Genomic DNA, 19112 nt, shown 5'->3' with positions numbered 1-19112 from the left:
AAATAGATTACATTACTGTAACAGTACATTACTATAATGAGTAGGGAAAATAGGTTAAAAAAAGTGACTAAATAGAAACTAAATATTTTCATAAAAATATTTTAGACATTTATTCAAAGGATGGGGTCCCTTGCAAGAGAATGATCATATCTGGGGGTCCGTGGCATCTAAAAGACTGAAAACCCCTGTATCATTACATATTCACAATAAACAAACTGGATATTTTAATTTTGGCAATATCATTTTTACTTTACAACAGCAGTGATGGAAACATGAGCCATTTCCACTCCTCCAATGTTCAGTGTAATGCAAATGAGTTTTTTACTTTACAGTGAATTTCCCAGCATCATTTGTGACAATCATGTGAAACCTCAGTTTGCACAGCTGCCTTCATTAAACGACAAGTATACCAAGTAGAAACAGTAGAAATTCAAAGCAGAAATGAATAAATACAAAAACAATCCTGAAAAAGCCATCTTTCCAATAAATATGCATCAAAAGTGCAAAAATTAGCTACTAAAAGAAAGTAAACCTAGGCTTATAAAATATTAAAATAATAATGCTCTTTCTACCTCACTTTTGAGGCATGACATTTTCATAAAACCTCACTAGGCCTGTCAGCAACACACCCTTGTAAATAGATCACATTCCTTTTTAAACTAAACACATTCTTAACGTTATACAAATGCTGAACGTTTGATTTGTGCTCTCTGGAAAAGACTAAACAAGCCTTCTCCTAGTACTGTATGTGTTACACAGGTCAAAAAAAAAGCACTTACACAACATTTGATTTTATCTTGCAATGACTGCATAAGCACTTGAAATAATGTCAGTCTCATAATTGTAGGTGAATTTGTTAAAGCACTTACCTATGCACAACAATTTGCATACTGTCTTTTTAGTTTACAGAACACTCTTCATTGAAAGCATGGGAATTCTTCATCATCCTGAATAAATAAAATGGGAATTTATGGCCTTTGTGGAATTATTACATGTAGATGTTCTGCAATGCAACAGCAGACTTTAGAAACGAACAAGCAGCGCACAGTGAGAAAGGTGCTTTGAGACGAAGCAAACAAACATGCTGTTCCAATCACACTAACAGGATTGTGCATATGGGCCTTACGAGCCCTGTAAAATAACTACTATTTGGTCCATAGTTCTTGAAACAAATAAAAAGTATCATGCATGTATATGAGAGACAGATTGTGTATACAATCAGCCTAGATTAGGAGAATTTAATTCACAGTATATTTGCGAACAATTATCACTGTCCGTTTTCTAGGGCTGCCCCCGACTAAAGATTTTTCAAATCGACTAATCGTCGTTCATTTAAGCCATTAGTCTATTAATCGCGCATTTATATTAATTTAATTACTTAAATATATCCTGGGGGGGAGGGGGATTGATATATACCCTATTTTGCACTCAAGCGCAGGCATAAAGTTTGCCGCAACAACAGCAAAAGTAATGATTATGAATGTGCCGGAAAAAATAGTAAGGAGACATTATAATTAATCTATAATAAACTAATGTTTTTTGAGTCAGTGTCGGCCGCAAAGATGAAACTGCTGACTCTTGTCTCCGCAGTATAGTGAACGCGCCTATAGAGAGAAATGCACCATTCATACGGATTACATAAGCATAGAGTATTTCTTTTCCATTCGAATTAGTTATTAGACATTTCACACTTTCCATAGATATATTTCTCATGTCTATGAGACAAGTAGCCTATATGCTCTGAGTTTCAGTTCATTTTTATGACGCGCTCCAGTTCAGGAAGACAGAGAAGGCAGAAAGCGCATCCTGTTTGTTTTCTTTATTTTACAAAAGCACAACGTTTTCTTGTTATTGTGAGTTTCCACAAATAAAAGTAGACCCCTTACAGTTTCGAATGATGTATTACGTATAATACGTGATGTATTATGTATGACGTACTCTTATCTGTAGGACCAAAAATTACGGAATATTTTAAGTTGTTTCCGCAGGAAAAAATGCAAGTGATTGCGCTGGCGCCTCCATGTCGTACAGTAAAGTGCACTCACTCCGCACAAATGGCGCACATCAGAGTCCTGCATGCGGGCGGGTACGGGTGACCCGCCAAATTTAATGTAATGGGTGGAATAATATTTACGTGTCGGGTGCGGGTGCGAGTGCAGGTCGGACGCGTGGTAGGCACGGGTGGACTGCGGGTCCAATATCCAAGACTATTCCAACTCAATTCTGTGCATTTGACAGCTGCTTTCAAATGGTCCAGTGCTTATTTGTGTTCACGCTCTGTCTGAAGACCGTTAAAGGGTTACAGCACGATTTGCAGCGCTGAGCATTGTAGCCAATCGCGCAGCATCTGATTGAAAGCTATAGTGATTTATATTAAAAGAAGCGCGCTTTGCTCGCTTTGTGTATTTAATATAGGCTATTCACAATTTGAATAAAAGTTTTAGAATATTTTTCACGCTGCTACAAAGAGGACCAGAGGACAGGTAAACAATGCTCAGTTTCAGAAGAGACAACCGCGTTTAAATGCCGAGTGAATCTGATAAAAATATTTAACTAGCTGTACGCTTACAGTTAAAAATAGGCCAACTAAAACATTCTTTGTTCTATTATTTTTACTTGTGTTGTTTAACGCAATGTTTAATTAAATGCAGCGACATAGAATGCCTAATGTTGGTTTTATTGCTTGTGTTAGGCTACATGAGAAAATTATTTTTGTCTACCTGATGTAGCCTAGGAGATTTAATGCGGGTGCGGGTCGCGGATTTTATGTCAAACGGGTCGGGTCAGGTACGGGCTAAAATTATTGTTTTTGTCGGATATTGGGTCGGGTGTGCTGTTAATAACTGCGGGTGCAGGGTGGGTGCGGGTTTATCAAACAGGACCCATGCAGGACTCTGGCGCACATTTATCTAGGTTAATGTTAGAGCGAGCGGCCATGTAAAGTTGCTACTACTTGTATGTTTCAAATGATAAGCCATATTTGAGGTCGATGGGTGATAGGCAAATATTTGGATTTCCTGCCCGACATACTGTAATTACCACAAGGACCCGCCGTTAACGATTTGTCCCTCACGGGCTGCGTGATTTCGCCACTTTCTGTGGACGTTTTTTTTTTTCCCGTGACTAACCGACTAATAAAATTTTGGTCGACTAAGGCTCTTCTAGTCGACTAACGGTTAGTCGACTATTAGGGGGCAGCCCTACCATTTTCACAGAAAATTGTGCTAGAACATCATTACATTACACTACATTACAGCATAATAAGGAGATTTCAAGTCATCTCAGGAGAGTCTGTAATCTCTTGTGATTGTTGATGTGCTGTTGGAAACGTTTAAAACTTAAATCGCAGTCTCACAAGGTAAGCTCGACTCTAGCTTGACGTCACTGGACACTTTTTCAGAAGGCAGCTCAGTGGGAACCTTCAGGGGAGAGAAACACGTGTTCAATTAAGATCTCATTAAGACCTGGAAATCCTTTTCATTTCCCTTTAGGAATTAATTAATTGATAAAATGGTTATCTTGAACTCCAGGATATCAAAGACCAAATACACTACCGATCGAAGGTTTGGGAAGCCTCTTATGTTCGCCAAGGCTGCATTTATTTGATCAAACATACAATATAACATTAATATTGTGAAATATTATTACAAATTAATATAATTATTTACCATAGTAATATATTTTAAAATGTAATTCATTCCTGAATTTTCAGCATCATTACTCCAGTCTTCAGTGTCACATGATCCTTCAGAAATCATTCTAATATGCTGATTTGCTGCTCAAGAAACATTTCTTATTATTATCAAATGTTGAAAGCCATTTAATATTTTCATGGTAACAATGATTATTTGTTTTCAAGATTCTTTGATGAATAGAAAGTTCAAAAGAACAGCATTTATTTGAAACAGAAATCTTTTGTTATAAAAACCTATTAAATGCATCCTTGCTGAATAAAAGCATTAATTTCTTTACCAAATAAAATAAAAAAAATCTTAGTGATCCTAAACTTTTGAACGGTAGTGTACATTGAAAAACAATGCCTGGATTTATATCATAATATTTTTCCAAAACAGATAAGGTAACACTTTATTTTAAGGTGACGTAGTTACACGTTACTACATGTACTTACTATAGTAATAACAGTAAATTATGCATAATTACAAGTAACTAACCCTAAACCAAACCTTAACCATAACTCTATAGTAAGTACATGTAGTTAATTAATATTACTCAGTACTTATTTGAGTAATTACAGTTTAACTACATCACCTTAAAATAAAGTATAACCAAAAATAATAATACAAATAAATAAATTACATTAAATTTTACTTTCAAATATGGCAGGCAAAATCCCTGTATTCTCTGTACCAATGAATATTCACTTTGATTAGCATAGTTTGGTCAGTTTTCTCAGCCAAACAGCATGGCTTTTGCCCTTTTTGACTTTGATCTCGCACTAAATTGATTAACACATTATCATTATCATTATCACTCAACACATTATCAAGATCTGCCTTTCTGTGATTCCCATATTTATTTTACAAAAGTGATGAATAGCATAAAAATGAGACTTACTGCTTGTCCTTTGTCTGAATTGCCCATATTGACACCATGTCTTTTGAGGTCTGATTTAATCAGAGCTGTAAGAACAACACAAAAGTTTCTTAACGCTGTTCACCAACAACACTGATCAATAAGAGAAAGGCCTGTAAATAAGAAAAGTAACCTGTTAGAATAATGCCAAGGAGGATCCAAGCACACAAGAAAATGTTTCCGCTGAGTGGGCCGTAGTCTGTGGTCAGTTGCCCTTGTATGAGAGTAAAAATGATGCCGAACACCTAAAAATTAAAATTATTGTATGAGACAGAAATACTGAAATATCAATGACTCATTCTTCAAAATATTGGAGATAAACAGAGTAAATCCTGAAGGGCAAGGTTTATCAAATTAAATGTGGGTGTGTATTCCACCAGGCTGTTCAAACTGAAAGTGGTTACCAGGGCATGTATGGAAATGATCAACTGAAAGCTTATTGCAAAAATGAAGCAAGTTGAGAAAGAGCAGTCCACACTTACCTGTGCAAAAGCATTCAGAAGACCAGATGACGTGCCCTCTGACTCAGGGTATGTGATTTCAACACCAAATTCAAAGCCAATGGGAAGGTAACCAGTCATAAAAAACCTTTCAAACAGAATAGTAGTAACATGAGTCATGTACCTGGCTGGCAGAGAAATATTTGAATGTGAGAAGCTAACGTACGGCATGTAGAAGCATGTACAACTAAAACCTGACCAGTGACCACTTCTGCTATCTTTAAACAAAGAACTTGTGCTGCTGACATTTTTACAATAATCAGAATGCTTCACAGGCACATTTAGGACAAATGAGAATATGTCCTATATATATATATATATATATATATATATATATATATATATATATATATATATATATATTATGATGTTATATTATTCACATAGTATTATATAGTCATATATATATTAGGGATGTCCTGAACCAATCTCAAGAATCGGTATCGGGGCTGATTAAGCATTTTTTTAACTGATTGGTATCGGGTATATAAGCCCGATCCTTTAGTTCATGTCAGATGTCACGCAGGTGTCATGCATTACGGTTACAGATGCACAGTCAACTTGCTCTCGAATGTTTACGGACCGGCTTTGACTGTTCCAATAGAGTGGTGCAGGTATGACGTCACTTTGTAGGCCAACCGACAGTTAGCAACAAAAACCTAATAGGATTTTTCCATAAGCTTTTGGATTATTGCAAAAAACAAGCTTTGTGATCAACAAAAGTTTATGATACTTACAAATTTTGTCTATCAAGATAATTTTCACAGATGAACACAACTTTCATGAATTTTGAAGCCAGAAGTTAAAAGCTAAAGGTAGGCTATAAATGAACTACACCAAGGTCCCACGACTTCAACGTCGCCACCCAGCTTCCGACAACTGTTTCAGTTATCTAAAAACATTTTCCCTTAAAGTTTGAGTTAGAATAGTTTATAAGAGTGCAATTATAGGCATACCGAGGCTGTAAATGTGGACTAGGCTTACTTACATCGGCTGATGATGTTTAATGTCCCTGACAACCTCTGTAGTCCCTTTTAGCCACTTGTTAGCAAGACACGTAACAGCTTAAAAAAAAAGTGGGGTAATACTGATGTACTGTATTTTATGTCATTGAATAATACATAAAAAGTATCTTGAGCTTGTGTTAACCACAGACCTTATTTCAGCCATTTAACCAAAAACCCATTCAAAAAACCCACTGACTTTGTGACGATGGAACCAGAAGTGCTAAAATGCTAACTCATTTCTGGGTTTTGGCCTACAAAAATGCATCATCTATGCACCACTCTATATGGCGGATGGCTTACATATAGCGGCCCATAGAAACAGCCGCTCACAACCAGGAATACGGGGGGAGTACTCTGGGTTCGGGCCAAATACCGGGCCCAGAGCCCTCTCCTTGGACAGCACGCCGAATACATATACCATTTAATCTATCTGACTTATTTGCAAGTGTGAACTCGTGAAATAGCTATGGTCTGAAAATTAAATGATAGTAACAGGTAAGAAATTAAATAGTAACAAATTAAATGATAGTAACAGGCACAATAAGTTGAACTTTAATGGCAGGCTTACCCTAGGACCCCAGCAGTAAAGAAGATGACAAGCAGATATCCCAAGTTCAGCGTGAATGTGAACACCACCATTCCAATAAAGGACAGCACATAGACGATCAATGTTGTCAGTCTAAAGGGTGAGAGGAAAAATGAAAATCTTTGACAAGCTGCTTGTTTCAGATAAGATCTGATAAAAAAACAAAAAAACAAATTGATAAGATGAACTGATGAGGGTTAATAAAATGACATTTTCATGGTCCAAATCTTACTACTTAATGCATTGTTACACAATTGACAACAGAAAATGGACCTTTTTGCCCACAATATTTTGTCGAAATTTTGCTAATGTGGCAGCACCTTAAATTAAAAATTAGAAAGAAAATAAATATACTCAACCTAGTGAAAACGATTTACTGATTAGCAGCAGCTAATAATGAAAACCTGGTACTAATATGAGTGCAAGAGCTAAATGCTTTAAAGTCAATACTTCAAAACATTAGAGAAAAAAACCCCACTGGTTTAGCAGATATACATACTTATAAGTTTTAGTACGATCCAACCAGACTCCACACAGTATTGAGCCGAGCATTCCAGCCACCACCAAAGTCAAGCCGATTCTGCCTGTGTTTAGCTCTTCACCCTTAAAAAAAAAAAGTTTTACAAGGTTTAAAGGTGTTTTAATAGTTCAAATGAACATTTCTATCACTTTTAAACATGCTAGTGATACTGTCCTCCTGCAAGCTTTGAACTCAGCATTTTGGTACAAACAAACCCCCTTAAAGTCAAGAAAACCTCATTTGTTTAGTGATCATTTGTTTTTGTCAAAAATATCGATATTTTGATATGTATCGACACAGAAATATCTGAAACGATTCCAAAACTCATTTTCCGCAGTATCGATACACCGATACCAGTTGTGCATTCTCGTTCTCTCAGATGGCGAATTGACGCACACCAGCCTCTTCTCACACACTATTACTAATTGTGGCTATTGCGCATTTTACTCATTCTCACAGGTTTTGGTGTAAGCGTGCGCACTACTGATCTATATAAGTGTCGCGCACATAAAGCCGCCTCTCAAACAGCTCTTTGTTGCACACAAGAGTCTTCTTGTGTGCAACAAATCTTTTTAATGAATCTTGACTGTGACATGGCTTACAGGGATCTTGTGACAAGCAAAAATTGTAAAGGACTATTATAAATCGTACAGTGTGCACCTGACCTAACTTTCAATAATATGTCAGTGACACCTCTTTTTAAAAGATTTATTGACCAGATATGGAAGTGTTATGCCCAGTAAGAAATATCACATGGTGTGTGCGGTCACTAAACTTAAGCCTTGTGAGAAAGCCTGCAGAACATTCGGACAGATCAAACTTGGGAATGTACACAGAAGAGCTCGTCTATTCATTTGGACTCTGCCATGAGTAGCAGGCATGCATGAAAAGCTGCTAATGAACTGGACAATAAATCGGTGACCAGCTGCCCATTCCCGGCAAAGAGTACCGTGGTGCGCCTGAGACGGACCCAGAAAAGACCCTTTACACACATGCACATAGCATTTCATGTTCATGCTGCAGCTGTAAATACAGAGTCTATCAAAGGTCACTTACCGGATAGTAAGTAATTATCATTTGATTGAGAAGCGTAGATACAGAGTAGAATGATCCGGTCATGATGCCTAAAAACATTATCAAATATTTTAAAAATGATGTTTAAAAAAAAAAAAAAAAAAAAAATAGAGTTGACAATATTTGCAGAAGTGCAGAACTTTCTATATAATAAAACTGAAACTGTAGCATTAGAGAAGGTTGATACTGTATAATTACAGTATTAAATTAATAAGCCATACACAAGATAAAATAACAGAAATCATCTCATAATGAATGGTGTATGGTGCTCTGTTAAAAGCACAGGGAAAATATTAAGATTGGATTAAAGGAACAGTTAACCCAAAAATTAAATTTAAATATAAATAATCTATTGAAATGCATTATATTTTAAAGAAAAACAACTTTTGCTTTTGTGTTTCATGGAAGAAAGTAAGTCATAAGGTTTAAAACAACATATGTGTGAGTTATGGCCCATTCACACCAAGGACGTACGATAACTATAACAATAAAGATATAGTTCTGAAATTAATTCTAAATGTAAAAGAATATCAGAATCCACACGGACTACAACTATAACAATAATGGCATAGAGGAACAATATCGCTCGAATCACTTTCAGAATGTTTTTTTTCCAGCTGATGAAACAGAAAACCATTGACAGCAAATCAGAATCCATCCTGCCACCTCAAGCATTTGAAGTGGCAAACCACATAACTGTAGCATGTGCTTTGAATAAACAGAACAATATGGTGTGGACACTAGTTATCATTCTTGGTATGAATGGGCCTTAAATGATGACAGAATTTTAAATTTTGTATTGAATAATTGCCTTTCTCACCATAGCTGATGAGGAGCAGAATGAAGGGCTTGCTCCTAAAGAGGTTAATGATTGATTTTTTGTATGAATAGTCTTCAGCTGGACCAGTGGGGAGAACAGCTTGGGCTTTGCTGGGTGGGAGTGGAGGTCTGTCCTTAATAACTGAGAAAACGAGTGAGAATGAGAGACACACACATGAACATCTAATTCTGATAATCTGATTACTAAACATGTTTAAAGCTATTGTGAGAGATTAACATACTTGTATTAATTTTGATACTCTTTAAAATATTCATCATTGTTGCATACAACTCTCCTGCCTATGTTTATAAAAAACAGCACTTTTCTATATTCTGATGACAGACGACACGTCATTATATGCAAAGATAATGTGCAAGGTGTTCCAAATCAACTAGTTGCAACGTGACTGTGTGTTGTGAACCATAATGACATAAAAGCATAGCATGCAGAAGACTGAATGAGAGAAGGCCATTTTGCATGATTTGTAGCATTAATACATGCATCAGTTGCATTTATTTCTATATCTCCTTGTTTATTTCTTTATCTCCTTCATCTTCTTTCACTCAACTTCTGGAAAAAAGTTCTAACAATGTGAAATATTACACTGATTACACTGATTATTACCAAATATTGTTAGCAGGAAGAGCAGAGTTGAAACTCCAGCTGTTCCATAGAACATTATGCTGATGTTGTGGCCCATGAGATCTTTGTCGTCTGCAGTGTTGGGAACCAGTACAGGTGGGAGCAGGAAACCTATGGCTACACCAAGCTGAAGGGAAATAACATTTACTGTAAGTCACAAAAAAAATCAGCACATAAAACAATAATAAAACAACACTCATTAATTAACTGTCATTAATTACTCACCCTCATGTCGTTCCAAACCCGTAAGACTTTCGTTCATCTACAGAACACAAATGAAGATTTTTTTATTGAAATCTGAGAGATTTCTGTCCCTCCACAGACAGCTATGCAACCACCACTTCGACACTTTAAAAAGGTCATAAAGAGATCATAAATCTAATCCATATGAATTGAGCAGTTATTCCAAATTTTCTGAAGAGACTCGACTGCTTTTTACAGTATGATGAACAGACTGAATTTAGGCTTTTATTCACATGTAAACATTGATCAGCGAACATAAACAGAAGCTCAACCAAACCTGCTTGACGCACAAAAACCTCTGGCAGAAGCTCAAACGCCCTGCGTAACACACGAGAATGAACTTCATTGGTTCTCGCATGCGTCAAGCAAACATGCTTGAGCTTCCGTTTACCACAACTGATGTGTGAGTTGATCAATGTTTACATGTTAAATTAAATCTGTTCATCATATAAAGCGGTTGAGTCTCTTCAGAAAATTTGGACTAAACTGCTAAATTCATATGGATTAGTTTTACGATCTCTTTATGAGCTTTTTGAAGTGTCAAAGTGGTAGTTGCATAGCGGTCTATGGAGGGACAGAAAGCTCTCAGATTTCATCAAAAAGATCTTCATTTGTGTTCCAAGGATGAATGAAAGTTTTACAGATTTGGAATGACATGAGGGTGAGTAATTAATGACAGAATTTTTATTTTTGGGTGAACTATCCCTTTAAGAATAATACGCAATGTTAAATATTTCTGGTCTCACTGTAAATTAAAGTGTTTATATGACTATGCATTTAAATACTAAGCACCCTAAAAAAAAAAAAAATGTACCATGGTTACCATAGTTCCCGCCAAAATAATCATTTCTACAGTTACTGGTAATAACATACAAATGGAAGTCAATGGGAACAGAAACTGTTTGATTACCAATATTCTTCCAAATACCTGGACCAGTTTGAATTTGTTGAATGCTTGAAAGATAGAGCTAATTCACTTATGATCATCTTAGACCAGCTTCCAAAACACAGCTTCCAGCTAGAGTTGAATTTTCCAGCAGTGGAAACTATGGTATCCATGGCATTTTGGTAAATGCTACTTAACAACATAACGTGAAATTATTTAATGAATCTGACCTCACTGTAACTATAAGCAATTTTAAATACCAAGTGAAGTGATTATTTGCAATATGCCATATGTCGAGTAATATTTAACCAAATTTATCTCTAATGTCATGTCATTTACAAGTCACACCTGGTTGCCCAACACCGCTGTGGCACAGGCCGTGGAAACTTCTTTCGGGCCGAACCAAACGGACGCGATTCTGGAGGGGAGACCGAGGATGAACACCTGTGCCACAGAGCATATGATCTGTGCGGTCATGGTGACCCAGAACAGGTTGGGCCCCACGCTGGCGCACTTCGCCCACGCACCCAAAGCATTCAACCCGGCCCCTAACAACGCCGTCATCCTCAGCCCCTTCTTATCCAGCAGCCACGTCGCGGGGAAGATTAAAGGCACATAAGCGACCATATAGACCACAGAGAGCCAGTCAATCATGATGCTTGATACTTCATAATACTCCATGAAGATGTTCGTAATGATGCTGTACTGGATCCACTGAAAGGCGTTGACTAGCGAATAGAGGCTGAACACGGCCAGAACGGCAAACCGCCTCCAGTAGAGTCTCGTCTCGAGCTCATCGTTATTCTGCTCGGCGGGAAGCATCGCCTCTTTTTCGTCCGGTGGTGGAAGCTCCTGTTCCAGCACCTTTGGATCCAATGTTATATGGACCGATCCATTGGAAAGCTCCTTGTAGCCGCTGTCCTCGTCTCTATTTCCTTCCGTGACACTACCGTCAGGTGTGCTGTCAGGCAGAACATGCTGCTCTGGAAGAAACTCACCTGCCACCATTTCGACAAAATTAACCTTTTCACTTAGTCATAAACGATTCTAATTCATATCAAATCGGACTAGATACGTAATTCTTTAAGTAACTAAACGTTTCCTGAAGCGGTATGCGTATCACACAGAGAGATAAGGATGATGTTTTCGGACGGTCCACTTGATAATAACGCAAATAAAACGCTGTAATTATGATCAACGGCGTGAATTGGGGGCCCACGTTTCCGTAACTACCGGCTTCAACTGCATGTGAGAGATGATGGCGTGATGTGCTCATCTCCTTCGGATTTGCTTGCTCCGCTTTAGCTCGTCAACCGCCACAGAAAGTGGATTTATAGGCTTGGCAAGGACCAATGAGACTGCAGATGGGGCGGGGCAAGTGGGCGAGCCTTCCAACAGCCCATGTACACTAGTAGACAGTGAACAAAGAGAGCTGCGTTGGACGAGGCGCTTCAGGCAAACCAAATTTCTTACATTTTATGACTTTAAATTATAGAAAACCTTTAAAGCAAATCCCCCCCCCTTTCCCCAAAAATAAAAAATAAATAAAAATATACAAAACATAGCCTATAACGTTTTAAATGTACTGACATTTGTGTGTAGCTTTTTTTGGCAGCTATTGTTGTATGTGACTATGTAATACCTCTTGTTCTTGTGGCGAATAAAATTTTCTTTTTCCGTATTCCTAAAATGTTTAATTTATTTAATAAGCACACTGTACAAAAATGAAAATATTTAACTGTAATTTCATATAGCATTAATTACTCACCCTCATGTCGTTCTACACCCGTAAGACCTTCGTTCATCTTCAGAACACAAATTAAGATATTTGGATTAAATCCGATGGCTCGGTGAGGCCTTCATTCAAAGCAATGACACTTCCTCTCTCAAGGTACATAAAGGTACTAAAAACATATTTAAAACAGTTCATGTGAGTTCAGTGGTTCTACTTTAATATTATAAAGCGATGAGAATACTTTTTGTGCGCCAAAAAAAACAAAATAACTACTTTTCAACAATATAGTGATGGGCCGATTTCAAAACACTGCTTCGGAGCTTTACGAATCGAATCAGTGACACTGAGCGCCAAAGTCACGTGATTTCAGCAGTTTAGCCTTTTGATAGGAGATCCGAGTCACTGATTCGATTCGTAAAGCTCCGAAGCAGTGTTTTGAAATCGGCCCATATATTGTTATATTGTTAAAAAAATCGTTATTTTGTTTTTTTGGTGCACAAAAAGTATTCTCGTCGCTTTATAATATTAAGATAGAACCACTGAACTCACATTAACTGTTTTAAATATGCTTTTAGTACCTTTATGGATCTTGAGAGAGGAAATGTCATTGCTTTGAATGCAGGCCTCACTGAGCCATCGGATTTAATCAAAATATCTTAATTTGTGTTCCGAAGATGAATGAAGGCCTTACGGGTGTAGAATGACATGAGGGTGAGTAATAAATGACATTATTTTCATTTTTGGGTGAACTAACCCTTTAAAAGCGTGACGATGTAAAAGAATTACATATGTTTAACACAATTTTTAAACACACTTAACGTTAGGCCAAGTGAATTTGACGTTACTGTTTTAATTTTGCTTTATAAAGACATCTTTCTTTTACAAATAAATCTTTCTTAAGTTTAAATTATGCCAAGCTATGGCCTGTGAGGAAAACAATTATGATTTATCTCCGTTATACATATTTCTTATATAGTACTGTAACAGTTAAATGTTAAGATGTATAGAGAGAGAGAGAGGATATCAAAAATCTTTTTTTTTTTTATTAATATATCAAACATAATCATTCATGGCACAAAGCAAACAAAACACGACCAAAAGTACCGCGAACTCTGAAATTTAAGTTAATTTTGAAATGATATCTTTTGGTCAGACGCATTACATTTAGGTTCCTTGCGTGGTTACCATGGTTACATTTTTCTAAACATTAACGACTGAACTGGCCATATGCTATTTCGACTTAACAAATAGCCTAGCCTACGTATAATAACATGTCGAAATCAAAGCAAGACCAACTGTATGAGTTTAATATGAAGAGAGAGACATGGTGTCGCGTAGAGACAACCAGCAGGTTCTGGAATTTACCTGAAAGGAAACACTTCCGTTGTCACCTCAGGAACAGCTGTGACTTCAGCGGGCTGCAGACTGCGCGTCCCGAGCAGCGGTCCTCCTGGATGAGCAGCAGCAACAACACCACACATCCCGAGCGAAGACACTTTGAAGACAGCTGTAAGATGAACCTCAAATCGGTTTTAAACTTGTTGGGAAAGTCAGCTATACTTTAAATTGCATTGGCAACATTTTGCATGTTTTATGAGATAAAATAAAATATGGTCTACTTTTATCCTTCCAGATAAAGCTCACCTGGTGTGAGGAACTGCAATCAACCTCAGTGCAGAGCAAATGTTTTTATACAGACAGTAATAAACATGTATAATGTAACAATCTGGCAATAAAACAGTGGTTTATTTTTTTTTATTATTTAAACCATTTTACATATAAAAAACAATGATGTTACAAAGTCACTATCACACAATTAAATCAATAGTTCACCCAATAGTTCATTTGCCCATCATGCTCATGTCAAAACCTGTATGAATGTCTTTCTTTTGATAGAAACAGAAAACTAAAAACTTTGTTGAAGAAAATTTGTTAAAACAAATCCGGCCTGATATTCACTAATCTAATTGATCCTTTTATGATACTTACATCATTTTTGCAGCTTAAAAGACTCCATTAATTTTAAGTGCATGTATAAAACCAATTGGTTTTTGAGTGAGTTCTTTATTTATAAAATTAAATAAGATGATAATAATTCTAGGTTTTTAACTTAGAAAACAATCGAAGGGCATTTTGTGTTGTGACTTCCATAACTACATCTGAAGACATTCCCTTAACTTTTGCAATGTATTCACAGCTGATTATTATGTTTCCGGGTTCATTTCTAACCTAGAGAAGTAAAAGGAAAAACACAGGCAGTGAGGTTCAAAACATCTCAGTGATACAGAAAATCTGATTATTAAAACAGGTTAGGACTTACATGTTTGTCAACTCCCAAGGCTGGAGAGTCGGTCTCAAGGCAAATGTGTTCCAGTGGAATCTGCCTGATTAATTTTGCTCTCTGCATTTAAAGTACAGTATTAATATGTTAAAGAAAACGAAACTTTATGTCTGTCACACAAGGTTCATATACATTTAAAATGATACATACATTTCCAGTTCAAACATACATTCTGTGTACGGGATGTGCTAATATTTGCAGTGAAATGGCATGTGACGTGGAACAGGGTCATCTGAGATTCATTGACACGTTTCATGTCTTTATTGCATACTTATCATATCTATTTATGACTTTATGGCAGAAAAGTATGGTTATTAAAAGAGAATCTTTATCCAACCTGCTCGTTTTTGCTGACGGCAGGAGGAAAGGAGAAGTAGAATCCAGCCTGAACCCCTTCCATGGCAACCGATGGCTTCCCAGCAAAATTATGCAATAATGCTTGTCTAATCCCTAAAGACATAAAAGCAGAATTACGCAAGAAATTCAGAAAGGTCACAGAGACACAATGATTTGCTAGCTAATAGCTCTTACCTAGTTCTTTCATTGTGGCTATAGTAACCTTGGCTGCTGAGCGGGAATGTACATTCCTTCAAGACAAGAATTAAGAGCATTAAAGAGACTACAAAACGAACTGTCAGTTCAGGATGTACAATATATGTTGCTATGCAAAGTAATGTTACAATGAGGCATAGGTGTAATTTGCGGGTGGGTCAGGTGGGACATGTCCCCACCACTTTTTGCCAGGGTCGATATTGTCCCCACCACTTTTTGAAACATCTCGCGGCACGGATGTATACTAATACAAAAGAAACATCTCTAGTTGATTAGCAATTTGTTCGTTTGTGTTAAATAATAGGCGATCTGGTGCTGGGATGTGTTGTTTTTGAAATCACGTTGAGTGCTCGTTGCCGCTGTTATCAGTGGCGCAACAGTGTTCTCTTTGTGCTAGTGCACAGTGTGCAGTCTTCACACGGACGAGCACTTCAATCTATCGCTGTTGCGGCTGCAGACTCTATTCGTCTATCATAAACAAAATGCACATAAACGTGTCTCTGCTCTTGATAAACAATCACTGATGAACATCTTTGGTTTTAATGAGAAAAAAATTAAATAAATAACACGAGGGCGGATTAGAACCCAGAACCTCTGGCATGCTGAACAAAAGTTCTACCTCTAGTCCATCAGGACAATCTAATACTAAATGCGGATTTACATGTTTTCTGACTAATGTAAATACATTCGAGACTAACAATATATTCTATTATAGTAGATGTAAAGACGAAACTATCATATTAAACATGAGTTCTATGTCAATAAATTTTGTGCATTTATTGTTGTAATGATACACACACATTCCTGATACACACATTCCTGTCCCACCCACTTTTTAAAACAAAGTTACGCCACTGCAATGAGGCAAATCATGCAATTATTTCTGGGCTGCTTGTATGATTTCCTGTTACTCTCTATTAAAGTGTCATGTTGCCACTCACACTGGTAAATCCATTTCTTTAGATATTTCAAGTTGTTTTATAAAGACGTTTATCTGTTCATCACGCTCTTGATTAGTATTTGCAAACCAGGGGGTAAAGTCAAGACCAATCTGTGGAGAGAAAAAAAAAAACATCAGTACAATATTGAGACTCGAGATTCAAAATCAACTTCAGGAATGTGAGGCCTAGCTCCCCTAGTCTCGTAAAAACAGTTTTATTATCCCTAGACCAGTGGTTCTCAATCTTTTTGACTCCAAGACCCTCCATTGTATACAACAATATTTGAAGGCCCCATGACGTTTTTAGTTTTTCATGATTTACTGGATAAGCATTAAGGATAATGCTTTTTTTACTTTCAGTTTCTACTGATAAAATATGTTAGAGTTTTTTACAACCAGAAAAATTATTTATATTTTATTTTATTTTTAAAAAATGCCCATTGAGTTACAAGATTTTAGTAATTTACTTTTTTTTTCCAGGTCTAGAAATCACACTTTTGAAATTAGGCTTGCTTGTATATCCAGGTTTTCCAAAACCGTGGGAATTAGAGTTATTCAAAGAAAAGAAAAAAAAAGAAAAAAAAAACAGTTGTTGAGGGCATGAATTATAATAAGAAATATCTATTTAGTTTGTTTTAATAGCTTGTGAATATTTAGTTGTTTTGGCTTATTTTAAATAATTTTAAGTCAAATTGAGGCATTTGAAAGTTTGCCGAGGCCTTCTTAGGACTAATTTCAGCTCACCCAAAAATGAAAATTCTGTCATTAATTACTCACCCTCATGTTGTTCCAAACTCGTAAGACTTTCGTTCATCTTCAGAATGCAAATGATGATATTTTTGTTGAAATCTGAGAGCTTTCTGTCCCTCCATAGACAGCCTATGCAATCGAAACTTTGACGCTTCAAAAAGTTCATAAAGAGATCGTAAAACTAATCCATATGAATTGAGTGGTGAGCATGTAACATTCATCAACTCACACATAAAAGCCTAAATTAAATCTGTTCATCATGTAAAGCGATCAAGCCTCTTCAAAAAATTTGGACTAAACCTGGAGCGACAGAAAGCTCTCAGATTTCTTCAAAAAGATCTTAATTTGCATTGCAAGTCTCACGGGTTTGGAACGAAATGAGAGTGAGTAATTAATGAAAGAATTTTAATTTTTGGGTGAACTAACCCTTTAAAAATGATTTCTCTACTTCTATGTTACAAGACTATAATGTCCATTAAAAAGGTATAAAAACTATGTAATTAAAGTAAGCTGAATGTTTTATTTTGGTTTGGTAAGTGTCAAATCATTCAAAATAATACTCAAATAGTATTATAAAAATCCCCAATAGTGTCCATTTAATATAATTTCCCAAGACACTTTCATACTTTACCTCTCCAACCGCAACAATATTATCTCTGTGCTTCTGGAACAAAGGAAGGATTGGCTCCAGGTCCTGTCAAAACAAAACTAATCTTTTTGCACCAAAAGGTCATGAAGCACAGTAAAACGATCTTTCTTTGTTATTTCATGTTATATTCACCTGAACCTTGACACTGTGCAAGTCGTTCCCTGACTCTTGAAGGGGATGAATGCCAAAACAAGGGAACACAAAACCAGGATAGCTATATGAAAAACATTAAATATTAGTAAAGCTGCATGTGTCCGGTGATTGTAAGCATACGTGGTGCAAATGAAACTGTGTCATTCTAAAGGCAACATGGTGATTTTGAGATTCAGGAAACTCCTCCTAAGTGAGAAAGTTCTCATCCAAAGCTTTTGTTGATACATGAGAGGTTGTGTTGAACTTACTTTTTTGACAACTGAATAACTTTCTCAAACTCACTGGCTCCCTCTGTAACTGCCACAAGAGCTTTCACTCCAGCCTAAAATTACATTAAACAGAAGGGGTCATTGTTGCAACATTTGAGTCTTGTTTATCGGCTTTTATTGATTTCTTTGACAAAAGCTTACCTTTTTTGCTCTCAGAAGTACATCATCTATGTCCTAGGGGGGAAAAAAACCCATAAAAGTAACTTCTGTAACTGTATCACTGTGCACTTGATTTCTGCTTGGTGTGGCAACATATCATTTCTGTATATAGTTTACATAAACACAATGATACTGACGACAGACATACATAACCTATACACCAGTTTACATAAAACACTATATGGAAACATTTGTCTTTGTTTTGATTATTGTAATTTCATTCGGGCCAAAACGTGGCCTAGTTTACTATAAGTACACTGTACTATGGCAAAAAAAAAAATAGATTAGTTCTGAACTACCTGCTGAAACACACCTAAACCAGCTGAGACCAGCAAGCCTGGTTTAAGTGTAACTTTTTTTCAGAAGGGCTGTAACACACATTTATAAAGATGTGACAGATAAGACAATAAAGACCTGCTCTGGTGGATATTACTGTAAGATAAGTCTTTCGCAATGAATTTGATGACTGCATGAGTTTTCTTACCTGTGTAAACTCATTTGCTGACAGGTGACAATGACAGTCAATGAACTCTCTAGCCATAATTTTAGTGTATATAAAATATTTTGAGCACGTTTCTGTTTCTCTTCAAAAATAACCTTGTTTTTAAACCACTCGTTGTTTTGGTTTTCATGATCTCTAATAAGGCATTTTCCCATCTGTCCGTTTGGCGTATTCACGATTGCGTGGAGTGT

The 19112-nt window shown here is 36.5% G+C and overlaps 2 protein-coding genes across 2 annotated transcripts; both read right to left on the bottom strand.

Moving 5' to 3' along the window:
• Positions 1–220: 220 nt before the first annotated feature.
• Positions 221–12413, bottom strand: flvcr1 (FLVCR heme transporter 1). The gene is made up of 10 exons (XM_051875044.1): positions 11220–12413; positions 9725–9869; positions 9101–9241; positions 8263–8330; positions 7186–7289; positions 6669–6779; positions 5076–5181; positions 4727–4838; positions 4576–4640; positions 221–3419 (listed from the first exon to the last, which is right to left on the bottom strand). Exons 1-10 carry the CDS (start codon positions 11877–11879, stop codon positions 3339–3341), a joined length of 1593 nt encoding a protein of 530 aa, XP_051731004.1. The 5' UTR covers positions 11880–12413; the 3' UTR covers positions 221–3338.
• A 1933-nt stretch (positions 12414–14346) lies between these two features.
• tatdn3 (TatD DNase domain containing 3) lies at positions 14347–19109 on the bottom strand. Its single transcript, XM_051875045.1, has 10 exons — positions 18904–19109; positions 18402–18434; positions 18240–18313; positions 17971–18052; positions 17821–17883; positions 16441–16550; positions 15479–15534; positions 15285–15397; positions 14927–15007; positions 14347–14835 (listed from the first exon to the last, which is right to left on the bottom strand). The coding sequence occupies exons 1-10, from the start codon at positions 18958–18960 to the stop codon at positions 14704–14706; spliced, it is 801 nt and encodes a 266-aa protein (XP_051731005.1). The 5' UTR covers positions 18961–19109; the 3' UTR covers positions 14347–14703.
• Between the last annotated feature and the right edge of the window lie 3 nt (positions 19110–19112).

Source organism: Ctenopharyngodon idella, chromosome 20 (genome assembly GCF_019924925.1).
Source record: "Ctenopharyngodon idella isolate HZGC_01 chromosome 20, HZGC01, whole genome shotgun sequence".
Classification (NCBI taxonomy): Eukaryota; Metazoa; Chordata; class Actinopteri; order Cypriniformes; family Xenocyprididae; genus Ctenopharyngodon; species Ctenopharyngodon idella.
The sequence above is the reverse complement of the archived record's forward strand: the minus strand, read 5'-3'. Positions and strand labels throughout refer to the sequence as shown.

Excerpts from the sequence above, each read along its gene's own strand:
- flvcr1 (XM_051875044.1), bottom strand. The coding sequence starts at position 11,879 with ATGGTGGCAGGTGAGTTTCTTCCAGAGCAGCATGTTCTGCCTGACAGC. Across the intron at positions 8,331-9,100 it reads TCTGCTCCTCATCAGCTATG|GCATCATGACCGGATCATTC; the intron begins GTGAGAAAGGCA and ends TAATGTTTTTAG. Across the intron at positions 4,641-4,726 it reads CCTTGGCATTATTCTAACAG|CTCTGATTAAATCAGACCTC; the intron begins GTTACTTTTCTT and ends TTGTTCTTACAG.
- tatdn3 (XM_051875045.1), bottom strand. The coding sequence starts at position 18,960 with ATGGCTAGAGAGTTCATTGACTGTCATTGTCACCTGTCAGCAAATGAG. Across the intron at positions 18,435-18,903 it reads CAGCAAATGAGTTTACACAG|GACATAGATGATGTACTTCT; the intron begins GTAAGAAAACTC and ends TTTCCCCCCTAG. Across the intron at positions 18,314-18,401 it reads TACTTCTGAGAGCAAAAAAG|GCTGGAGTGAAAGCTCTTGT; the intron begins GTAAGCTTTTGT and ends ATGTAATTTTAG.